General features: G+C 39.5%; 1 protein-coding gene across 4 annotated transcripts in view; it reads right to left on the bottom strand.

The window, feature by feature from the left end:
* Positions 1 to 2,981: 2,981 nt before the first annotated feature.
* Positions 2,982 to 12,852, bottom strand: part of plagl2 (pleiomorphic adenoma gene-like 2) — a 56,756-nt gene continuing 46,885 nt past the window's right edge. For all 4 annotated transcript variants that reach the window (XM_026153335.2, XM_080294582.1, XM_026153334.2 and 1 more), the window contains one exon: positions 2,982 to 12,252. In XM_026153335.2, the coding sequence (XP_026009120.1) occupies positions 10,764 to 12,252 (1,489 nt within the window). In that variant the 3' untranslated portion in view covers positions 2,982 to 10,763. The remainder of the gene's footprint in view (positions 12,253 to 12,852) is intronic.

Genomic DNA, 12,852 nt, shown 5'->3' with positions numbered 1-12,852 from the left:
AGTGGGCAATATCAATCTTTAATGTACAGTCTAGGGCAAAAACCAGCAAAATGATCAATTAAAACTAATTTCCATAAAACTAACACTCAGAGTTTATGCCACACAAAATGAGTACCAGGCAGTTGAAACAAGGCCAAAGAAGTCCTTAATCCATCTGCAGGACTGCTCCGCTCTGCTCCTTTGTGCAGTGGAGAAAGGGAGCACTGCCAAAGTCCTACAACATGACCTCCAGGAGGTCACTGGTGTCACTGTCTGTGACTAAACAATCATAAACAGACTTTGTCATGAAGCTGTCCTAAGGGTCCAACGTTGTCTAATGAGCCCTGTGCTCACTGAGGGCTAAAGGGCTGAGGCCTTGTGGCACTTTAGCCCAATACTGGCACTTGCCACAGAAAATGAGAATTGGCTATGTAAAGCCCTATGTTTTTCATATATTAGAGTACCTTCAGCCTGAGCGCATATGACAGACGTGACAGGGGAACCTCTACAGGCTAGGCAACAGCACCCTGACTGCCATTAGCTATCAGGATGAAATCCTTGGACTTATTGCCAGACCCTCCTCTGGCGCAGGGGGTTCTGGGTTCCTCTGAGTGCAAAGCAATGCCCAGCTCATGTGGTGAGAGTATGCGGGCACTTCCTGGAGGATGATGCAATTGATACCACTAACTGTGCTCGCTTGACCTAAATCCAAGAAAAATCCAACACCACCAGGTTGCATCTTAGACTGTCCAGGACCTCGGTAGTACTTGGTTCCAGATTAGGGAGGGGATCCCCCACGACATTATCATCTCATTATAAGCGTGCGCTGATGCTGTCATTCATGCAAACAAGCACATTTCAGTAAAATGGGCTAACCTGCTATGTCACACCACTGCTCTTTTTTTGATTTGTTTTTGAGCAGTGCATATGAACAAAAGTCCCCCAGTCTAATGATAGTCATGTAAACTGCAATACATGACTTTCAGTGTCTAGGACTGTTGTCTGTCTGCCTGTGTGAGAAAGAGGCTGTCCGGAGTAGCTATCGATAAAAATATCTATGTTTCAACACTCCATCTTCAAAAACACAATCAGGGATGAATAGATTGATTTAGAAGGGCTAAAAATTTGTGGGTTTTCTATTTCAGCCTGGATCATATAATCACATCGAGCCATTATTCTTAGAAAAAAACAAAGCAAAAACAAAACATCTTAAGGATCTACCAATCAGAGAGAGCGAGGAAATTCAAATGCACCAAGCACAGTGGTCAATAAATGCATGCATTCATTTTTTAAATTTAAGAAAATTTCCAGTGTCATTTTGCTTCCTTAAGCATTTACCTTTTTAATTCTTATATGTATATGATTATTGTTATTTCTGTAGTTTTCCCTTCGCTTTTTCCCACTACTTATTTCACTATGTCCTTTGTAAAACATTTCTATCAGTGCACTGTTTCAACTACAAAGTGTTCATCTTCCAGCTCTTGGTTTTCCCCACCAATAGAGCAGCACTGTTTCACACTATTGGCCTAATTTTTTGTGAGATGTCTGCTGTGTATGGCTTTTAAGTTGTTAATTCCTGATTTGTCCTTCCATAATTGTTCACTGTGTGGAAACCTGTGGTCACATGACAAAGTTTATGCTGTGGTGTCTCAAATCCTATTTACAAACCCTTCTATGAAACCAGAAGAGTTTCTATTCCTGAATTATGGCACAGTTGGCAGCCCGTGAGTACATGTGTTAGAGTCAGTTCAGTTGATGTAAGTATAGGTTAGCTCCTTGGTACTATAATTAGGATGGTCTTGACACTCAGTTATGCATGCAGGCGCACTTGTATAGCTCTCTAAGACATAATCCAGACTCTGGTACTGTACGAGGTTTCGACTCACTGTGGAACACGCAGCAAGTCATATAGAAAGGAAATACTCTGAGATACTGTTTTAAGCTATTTTGAGCAAAGCAGTAAGTTTCTTACTTAAAAAAATAAAAATTTGCATAAATAAGAGAAATTTGTAATTTACTGTCAATAATCATCACATCTTCGTACTCATGTTCGTAATTTGGTATTCTCTCGTGATAAAAATAAATAAACAACACCCTAACTGTGGTCAAACCTCAACCCATTTCTCATTACAAGAAACAGCATCGGCATGGCTAATAAAGCCTATCCAGCCAGGTTCTCCCTGTTCCACTCCATGCACATCATATTACGAAACAGGAAAACTGTTTCTCTACACTACTTCTCTGCTCTCAAATCTGTTTAAAATTTCTGCTACTAATGATGTGCAATATTACTTATCTTTCAGTCTGATACAGAGTAAAAAAAAATCTTAATGTATGTTGAAAACAGAAATATGATATAAAGAAATAAATATGTTTCAGATTTGAATATATCGCGTAGATCGGGTCAAGCGGTAAAGCATTCTTATTCCTGCCGAGAGAAAATAAACAATAATCGCAAGAATACAGAGTTCAGGAAAAAATATCCTAAATGGAAATGACTTTTAAAAAATGATTTAACAACTTATTCTGTTTTCTGGATTGTGTTGTCCATCATAGGAGAACGATCAAAATCCTCTCTTCTCAAGAAAGTCCCATAATCACCTTAAAACATCTAAGTCAGGGGTGTCCAACTCCAGGCCTCAAGGGCCGGCGTCCTACAGGTTTCAGATATCACCCTGGGTCAACACACCTGAATCACATGATTAGTTCATTACCAGGCCTCTGAAGAACCTCAAGACATGTTGAGGAGGTAATTTAGCCTTTAAATCAGCTGTGTTGGATCAAGGACACATCTAAAACCTGAAGGCCACCAGCCCTCAAGGCCTGGAGTTGGACACCGCTGATTTAAGTTGATATACTAAAAAAAATTTTCCTACACTGCTAAAGAGCCCAGATTCTCAAAAGGTACTGAGATCTTATGATAATATCTTATGTGAATCATTTTGACATGTTTTAGTGTGGTTTAGTGTTTTGCAGATGAAAAAAAAAGAATGCCAAGAGGCTATGAAACCACTGGTTTTTCTTTTAATCATTTCAACATAACACATGACAACTCAAAGATAGACTGTACTGTACAATAAGTCAATAGTTCTGTTGTTGTGTTCATCATCTCTTTGGATCAACCAATATACAAATCTGTCACTTTAACATTGCAGCAACTGATTGCATGTGAGATATGTAACAAAAAAAAAGCAAGACCTCGCATTGTCTGTCTTATCCAAAGCACATCATTAATAGAACTCTCCCTGTAGTTGATGCTATATAATATAGTGTACGTGGATGCAAAAACTCTATTTTAACCTTCTTCTTTTTTTTAAAAAAATCTTGGTTATTTCAGAGGTGGCTGTAATAGCAAGTGATAAAAATAAAATGGGCTATGTCACTAAACAAGATACACAAAGAGGTTGGAATGCAAGACTTCCGTTAAGCTAGAAATATATAAAACTACTTGTGGATGTTGCCTGCATCAGACAGTACCCAGTTTCTCATTAACAGCGAAACAAAAGAGAGGGCAACAAAGAGAGAGCCTCATTAAAAATCTAATCAGTTTTCTCAGATTTAAACTGATATATAAATTCCCTTAAAATGTGTGTGTGCTGCACCTACTAGTTAAGAAGAAAAGATGAGAATAAGTGCATCCCTAGTAGGTGCAGGTCGAGGTAATGGAGCTACAACCAAGAAGAGTAGCAGAACAACACTGCAATTGTTTCAGAATAGGATTGATATGATATGGACATCAGCTCAAATTACAGAAGCTCATTTCTGCCAAAAAAAACAATTGTAAATTGAAATTATGTAATATTGTTTTAATTAAAAATCCCCTTGTAGTTGTGTTATTACAGTCTAAATTAGGAAACGTTAGTCAAAACTTTTATACTTTTCACTTTATGTAAATAATGACAAATGATGATCAAGCAGGACAGAGTTTATAGAGCCTGAAACAAAACTTATTTTAGCAGATGTATTATTTTTGTGCTTTTTTTAAATTACTAAGATTAAATTTCCATTTACAATTGCATTTAAGTAACCAATTATTAGCATGTCAAAATACTTAAAAGTAGAGAAATGTATTGCACTGAAAAAGAGGAGAGATCTTATTTCGTAATCTTTCATATAATTTGAAGTTAAAGATCTCATTGTCCATAGTACTATGGGATCTTATAGTAACAGGGGCGTAATTTCCAGGGGGGTTATGACCCCCCCAATAATCAGACCCAACCAATATAGCCCCCCCAATAAAATTGTGAATTACCTTGCTGTTGATAGGCTGTTGATTTTCTTTACTCATTTCAGGTATTACCAGCAAAATAGTTGCATGTTTAACCATCTGGGAATTTACCCAGATGCATTTATTTATTTAGACAGAGATCATGACAGAGATCAGCACAAAATTACGCCGATGTATAGTAATATGTACATCTACAATAGACTAGAGCATGAAGCGGAACATATAATTAACACAGTTTGAGTTTTGTTCAGATCAGTGACTATTGGCAGTACACAGCAAAATGCAAACAAATACGACCTAAAAACATGGCTCAGTACATATGCTGTACAAAGACTTCCTGTTTCAGTTGAAAATTCACCTTTTTAGTCAACATGACATTGTTCAAAATATTTTGAAAACTCTATGAGCAGCCTGATCATTTTAAATCAAGATGAAATGACCAACATACAGATCTACTTTGGAAACCAGTACAAAAATGGAAACCATGGATAGGTAGGTCTGTTAGGCTATGCTCTGTCTTTAGCCATTTTCAAGTCCTGTTTGCACATTACCCACAAATGTACCATCACTAAACCCCATCCTACTATCACTAAACGTAAGTGACACTGAAAAACAGTTAAATATGTGATTATTCACACACAAGTTCTCTACACATATTTATGGATGTTACATCATATTTGTATCTGCAGCTTGTCCTGCTGAATGTGTAGGTCTGTTACAGACCAGATCCTGGAACTTTGTAACATTCCTGTGTGGAATGATGATGGAATGATTTTAATAGCTATCTCACTTTATCACACTTAGTATAATATCTTATTTTCACTTGACTAACTGCCTGTATTATTATTAGAATTATTTTAATTATTGGTTCACTTCTTGGCACAAATGAGCTTCCGTACAAATCATGTGGTAAGATAGGCATGAAATCTGAATTTTAACAGCTACAAGTAAGCCCTCATCACATGTCCAGTTTGCTTAAAATATCTAAAAAGAAACAATTATTCTTTTCAGGTGCTTGAAACTGAGTTTAGTAACATTAATTTAAATCCATTTTTGAGAGTCAACTTCACTGCTGCTCACAAAGTTGTTCCTTTTGGCAGAGACAATCAGTCCTGTGACCACAATGGTAAGCTTTAAAATCTATGTTGTGGGGTCGCTCTGGACTTTACTTTTGTTTGGTTACATGGTCGAAAAATGGCAGGTCTCTTACAACAGGCTTTCAGTGGCAGGCTGTGGTTGGTTTGTGGTTGTTGTCTTCAAACACTTGGCTGTAGAGTTTGATTAAAAATCACGTGAGAGAAGGCAAAGCTGGTAACCCAAAACGAACAAAAAAGTAAAAAGGGCAGAGGTCTTTTATGTAGAAGGATATTAGTGAAAGGTATATCAAAAATACTGTTATCCTTTTGGAAAAGAGAAATACACAAGTTGATAAAGTCTACACATCAAACTAATGGCACATACATATACAGGATCAATACAAAATTAAAAACATATGAACACATAAGCTGAAAATCTTAAAGAAAAAAATACTCTTTTTTTTAAAAGGTTGAAAGTGCTAGAATTCAGATTAGCTCACAGAAACCCAGGGAGGACAAACTAAAAGCATGCCAAAAGCTTTTTCAAGACTAAATGACTATTTGTTACAAAAATATATAAATGCTCAATTTGATTGCTACAAGTTTGGCTTAACCCAAAAGGGTTCTTATAAAACCACCTTTTTAGAGATCATAATAAAGACCAGTTTTACCTTTTCTTTAATATGATAAATTCTAAGAAAGATGCTGACAGCTAATGAATTTAAGATCAGACGTCTGATCATTTTGCAAGAGCCATCATCATCATTATCAAAAAATGACTTTCCAATGGGATTCTAATTAAGTGTAAAACCTGCTCCAATTTAGTTTGAAATTTGGATTATACAAAGACAATTTTTAGGGATGAAGTTAAACAGTCAGACTGTGCGGGGACGCTTTTCTACACATTGCAGTGATTCCAAATTTTTCAGCTTCTTATACCTTCTGAAAGGAGGGGTCAGGGTTAACCTGTGTAAATGGAAACTACAGAGTAGAGGTTTCTGGCACAATTTTACCTACTTACCAAGGTGCACAGAGAAGAGCAAAAGTCTAAAGAGGTTGAAGCAATAATGTACGCAACTTTAACGCCTGACCAATGTGTTTCCACCCAAAGGCAGTAAAGTCGCTGGACCTTGAACCCCTCCACCTGTGTAAATAACAGGGTCCATCAGCTGCTCATTGTCAGGCTTTTATATCCTACAGTATTAAACGAAAAGCACTTGTAGCATTCTTCAACAAGCAATTGTGCAAAAACATAGTTTCTTCTCCCGAGGTTTTGGTAAAACAAAAAAAACAAAAACATAAAAATGAGGTGATGTGTTGTGTTGTTTTTTTTTCGAGGTCCTGTTTTATACAAACAGAAAATAATATATCAAATGACAAAAAACAAAACAAATATATGAGCATAAGCGATACCTCGAGTCCTGCAGTCAAACACGTGTCCGCCCTCTTGCTTTGAATGTCAAAGCACAGAGGTTCGGTGACTGCCTTCCTCCAGATAGATCACTATATTTTCAGACCCTTTTCCTTTGACTCTACGAAGCAGCTGAAAGAGGAGGAGGAAAGGAAGGAGTACAGAGGGAGTGGTACTGGGGCCGATGAACACTTTGTCGGTTTGTTTCGTGCACGTTTTCAGCTGGCTGTCCATCTTGCAGATAGAAAAAAAATGAAATGTTCTAGTGGTCTACAGTTGTCATCCATCTGCAACCGTAGCTAAAAGCAGCAATATGTGTTTGACTTTCCATTTTTTATGTGCTATGTTTTTTTCCTTTTTTTTCTGTGTGTTTGGGTTCCCATGTAGCACAGTGACTGCTAAAAAGGCAGAGTTACCAGGTGCGCTTTCGCTGAAATGAGATTCACCAATAAAATGAACTAGCAAAGATATGAACATGCATATTTGTCAGTGTTGGTCAGGCCACAGAAAGACCATTTAACCTTATGAGGTTGTTACCGGTGACGACACTAACCCTAACCCTAACCCTATGCTAAAGGAAATCTAACATTTAAAAGAAAATGTTCTGCCAAGTCTTGCAAATCAAGAGGAGAAAGAAATAATCATGCTAACTGAAACACATCAAAGACTATTTACATTTTTTGAAGAAAAAAAAAAGATTCACCAAAATATAGTGTTAGGGTTCAGTATTAAGGTTGGGCATCGTCACCGATGAGAAGATTAAGAATAATCCCAATTGATCTAAACCTGTATTTCCTATTGATGTGGTCGTTATTGCTGTATGGGTCATGTTAGCAACGAACTTCTGCCTCTTGCTACAATGGAAAGTACAAAATATAACTTTGCATCATTAAATTAGACATTTTTTTAAATTGTTTTTCTGATTGTGTAATGTGGTTTTCGGTCTTTGTAAAAGTTTAGCTAGCAACAGGCCACTCTGACTGACTCCCAGTTTATGGTTGTTGTTCAAATGTCAATAACACTAGTGTTCCTGTGGCTGTGTGACGTATGAGGTAAGTACGGATGATAGATGTGCTTAATTACTGCACATGTGTAAGTCACCCCTCCTAGGACTAAACAATAAATGCTGATGACTCAGTGCTATCAGAAAATGCAACTTTTAATTCTGTTGATTCTAACTGACATACATCAAAAGCCACTAACTTTTTTTTAAAGTATTTTTCTTTGTCTCTGGTTAGGGTTAGTGTTAGGGGTTAGGTTTGGGGTCAACTTAGACCTCAGAGGGATTTTTTTTAGGCTACAAGTGTGCAAAAACTTTTTCCCAAATTCTCACCATTTCTAGAATCTTTACAAAAGAGGGACAGAGTGCAGAGTTAGCATGACCCATCAAGGCACAATAATTACATTAAAGGGAATGACTACAGGTTAAATTAAATGGAAAGATAATGAGCACCTATATGACTTTAAGGTTTAGGTGACCTTTGGGTTTTGGGTTTTTAAGGACTAGTAATGAATGGTTGGAACTTCAAGACATTCAAGATAACTGATCTTGGACTGAAGATTTTATCACAGCAGAGCAGTTTTGCTAGGGGTGTAACAATTCTTTGAGACCACAGATTAGTTCAAACGTCAGTTTTTTGGCCTCAGTTCCTTTTTTCAGGGGATGAAAAACAAAAAGAAAACATTTTTTAACACAGGCCTATTAACTTTATCATGATTGGATCATGAACAAAGATTTCATTCTATTATTCTAAACAACCTTTAAAACATTACAGCTTTTGTTACTGTAACTATGCATTGCTTTAACTAGGCATTAACAGCTCCTCATGGGTATCACAGCATGGGAAGACTGAGCCAAGATGCAATACTGATATTTGTATTGCAATTTTGGTCTTGGTCACAGAGTTGTTACACCCCATTATAAATGTATGTATACAGTGAGATACACACTCACCGGCTAGTTTCTCAGATACATCTGCTTGTTAACACAAATATCTAATCAGCCAATCAGAAACTTGTGCATTCAGGCACATAGGCATGGTCAAAACAGTCTATCAAACCAAGCATCAGAATGGGGAAGAAAGGTGAATTCTTCCACTTGTTACAATCAAGGTATGCAGAAGAGCATCTCTTAACAAGTCCATCTTCCAAAGGCTGCTTTCACCAGGATAATGTGTCATGTCACAAAGCACCTTTGGGATGTTTTGGAATGGGAGGTTCGTGGATGTGCAGCCAACCAATCTGCAGCAAGTTTACAACAATGTTATGCCAAAAATCTCTGAGAAATGTTTCCAGTACCTGGCGGCGTCTGTGCAACGAATTAAGGCAGTTCTGAAGACAAAGGGGGGTCCAACCCAATGCCAGCAAGGTGTATGTAATTTGAGTTGCCGGTGAGTATATATTCTACTATATACACGTAGCTTCATAGGTCTTCAATATCAGCATCCCTAAATTGTTCAAATCCTAGGTTGTTACTAAATTACTAACAGCGTTCTATATATATTTCCCATCCATAGTTTTGATTCCTCTAAACTAACTCAAGTACATGTAAAGGTAAAGACTGGATATGACAGAGAAAGCTTAAGGGAAAAGGCTAATACTTCATCCATTTGTTTGATCAAAACTGTAAGATACACACACATGTAAACTTGCCAGACATCAAAAACATCATCATTTAGTTGTAATACGTCTACCAAAAATACACCTTACTGAGATAAAAGCCATTATAATAATTTTTGAGATATTTCGTACACTGCAATAACATTCTTCAACACATTTTTCCTCATCTGTCACTGTAACTCTTTTGCTCTTTTTTTTGTCATTCACATATGTCAGGGTTCATCATTACCAAGATGATGCATCTTTTTAAAAGACCGCCTAAAGATGTGGTTGCAGTATATTCAGAAAATAGAGATATTTTTCAGAGATATGCGGCACAGCTAGGAAAAGCTGCAAACAACTATATCACTATCAGGGAAACTTGTAAAGGAAGATAAGTGAAAGACGGCCCTCCTCTAGTCTAGCGAGGAGCTCTCTGTCTCAGTGAAAACCTCTAGTCACGAGGAGGGAGGAGACAAAAGGTGAAGTGCCTTCTGCTAAGAAAAAAAAAAGTGCTTCTCTTGAGAAACACATAAAAAAAATGAAGCCAACATGTGTCACACATTTCTTTCTCTTTCTTAGCTTTTCTTTAAAAATGTGTGTTTGGCAGCCAACAGATCTCTTATCTATGATTAGAGTCTGTTTTTAACTGAGCTGACTCTAAGAGCACATCAGTTTGTTATTTTTTTCGTTTTGTTATGGATTTTTTGTGGGGTTTTTCTATTTAGTTTTTTTGTTGTTTTTTATGTTGGAAGAGCACTTTTTTTCTTTTTTATTATAGAGGCCAGGTCACTTTTATGGTTCTGTGTAAGCCATCTCTGAACAGAACATAAAGTTTATGCGTTTTCCTTTCAGGGGTCTCTCTTCTCTCCATATCAGTCCTGACAGTTGAAGCTATAATATATATAAGCACGGGTGTTTCAAAAACTCAAGATGAGACGCATTCTACCATGTTCTTACATTTGGTAAAGAAAAATAAGTAAAACAAAATATCCACTTCAAACTATATTTTTTCTGGGTCACAACAAAACAGATAATCTAAAAGTTATCTTTGATTTTTTTTTTTTATAGTATTACTTTAGAAAGTATGCAGTACCATGCCTTTTGGCCCACTGATTCTGCCTTCTATAACACTAAAAAGGGGTGATAAAAAGGGGGGATAAAAATTAATGAAAATGGAAAAAATGAAGAAAAAAACCCAAAAAAACAAGGGTTAATACATGGTATAACTACAGGATAAGGGAAAAAAAGCCCAAAATAAAAGCTGCTTCAACTTTTTCCTTTTTGCTTAAAGGGGTTTAAATTCCTTTTAAGGCTCAATCAAAAGCTTTTGTGCGCACTTTCATTTAAGGCTTCTAAATGTTCTTTCATTTTAATTTTCCAACTTTCTGATTAGCCCGAAACATCTGTGCTGAGCTGAGGCTGGTGCGAAGGCCGTTCCTGCTGGGCAAGACGCAAGGTGCCGGCACTCTCACTGGAAGGCCTGGTGGAAGCGAGGCAATGTGGTGGTGCTAAGGCTGGAGCTGAACACTGGTGGGAGGGGGTGCAGAGATCCAAGACCCAGACTCCCGCTGGAGCTCTGCTGCTCCTGAGGTTGCGGTTGCAAAGAGGTAAGAGGTGCTGTGGCGACAGCAGCGGCTGCTGCCGCTGCAACTGCTGCGGCATGGGGCTCAGCAGTGTGCAGAGACGATGAAGAGGAAGAAGAGGAAGTTGAGGAGGTCGCAGATGAGGTGTAACCCATGACTAGCCCTCCAGTGCTCATGGGGGCACTGTAGGGAGGCAGGTTGATGGGCAGGAAACCCAGCAGGTGGGAGAAGTCCATGTTAGCAGCACACAGAGACTCAGCGATCACTGCAGGGCTCTTAGACAGAAGGGGATCCCCGCAGAGCTCATCCGCCAGGCCCGTGGCGGGCTCCAGTCCATCCTTGGGGGGTGAAGCAGCAGCGTGGGGCTCTGCAGAGGGAACTGGGCCTGGCAAGCCACTCTGCAGATCCATGAGGAAGCTCTCCATCTCCACTTTCAAGGGCTTGTCCAGCAGGTATGAGGTAGATCCCAGCTGGTACTTGGGCGCTGGCTGGGGCTGGTGCTGCTGCTGGGGAGCCGGAGGTTGATGGTGGGGGGGCAGTGGAGGGGAATGGTGGTGATGGTGATGGTGGTGGTGATGGTGATGATGATGGGAGTGTGGGTGAAGAGATGCAGGAGATTCCATATGACAACCCATGCCCATAGCGGCAGACAAGGAGCTTGGCATCAGAGATGGGTGTGGGTGACCCACCCCAGAATTTGACATGGCCTGGAGATGGTGGGGGTTGTACATGCCCATTGGAAAAGGTGCCCCACTAGGGAACGGTTTACCCATCATGGGGTCTTTGTTGGGCCCCATGCCGCACATCATGGGGCTGAGCTCCTCCTTCACTGAGCAGGGCGGAGAGCCCGTAGCTAAGAGACCTAGCATATCGGGAGGCTCTGTCTTAATCTTCAGCAGCTCCTGCGAGTGGCTCTTCTTCACATGGCGCGTCAGATGGTCCTTCCTGCCAAAACGCTGGGCACAGTACTGGCATAGGAAGTCCTTTCGGCCTGTGTGGACCACCATATGTCTTCTCACATCCTTCCGTGTGTAGAAACGCCGGTCACAGTGGTCACATGGGTGCTTTTTCTCCTTAGTACCGGCTGAGGACTTCCCAGAGTGGCTCTTAAGGTGCTCCAGGAGAACAGGTGTGCTCTCGTAACTCTGCATGCACACTTTACAGGTGAGATCCCCCGCCGTGGCGGAGTGCATGGCCACATGGCGCTTGTATCCCAGCTTGGTGTTGTAGTGCTTCCCACATTCCTCACACTTGAAGGCCTCTTTGTTGGGGTCATGGGTCTGCAGGTGGTTCTTCAGGTGGTCTTTGCGGTGGAACATTTTCTCACAGAATGAGCACTGGTGGGTCTTCTGCGGAGAGTGTGTGGCCATATGCCTGTGAAAAGTAGAGATTGTGAATGGAAGGGGAAATTACACGTCTGACTGTCATGTTTGTTAGTGAAGCATGCATTCTTTCAGTCAAATCCTTTGTAACTACAAATACATACACGAGTCACAGTGGCTTCCAGGCAGGACCAGAATGGGTTTTGGAACCAGTTGCTCTGATACACCAGACACACTGACACGGTGGTGAATTTAGTCACTTAAAAATGAATTTCTGGCCACATGAGGCTGGAAACAAGTTCACCACCTTATAAAGCTCACATAGATATATAAAGATGCTGAGGCTGGGCTTGTGAAATGTGCAAATGTGCCAAAACTAAGCAACAGGTACAACAGGTTTGCGGTATTTTATATATATGGAGATCATGTCAATCTTTCAAGGTGACATTATGATTTTTTGACTGTCCTGCTACGAAATTAGGCTAGTGCAAGCTTATTTTGGGTTTGGAATGTTATATCGTCTGAAAACCACCCTAACCTTTAGTCAGAACTCTGATCACCAGATAAGTGGAAAGTGTCTGTATCTGTCTAAGAGCAAGGGGCATGTCCAGATCTACATATCTATGTACCAAACTTGGTACATTTACTCAAA

The sequence above is a fragment of the Astatotilapia calliptera genome, chromosome 20 (genome assembly GCF_964374335.1).
Source record: "Astatotilapia calliptera chromosome 20, fAstCal68.1, whole genome shotgun sequence".
NCBI lineage: Eukaryota > Metazoa > Chordata > Actinopteri > Cichliformes > Cichlidae > Astatotilapia > Astatotilapia calliptera.
This window is presented reverse-complemented; position numbering and strand designations above follow the sequence as displayed.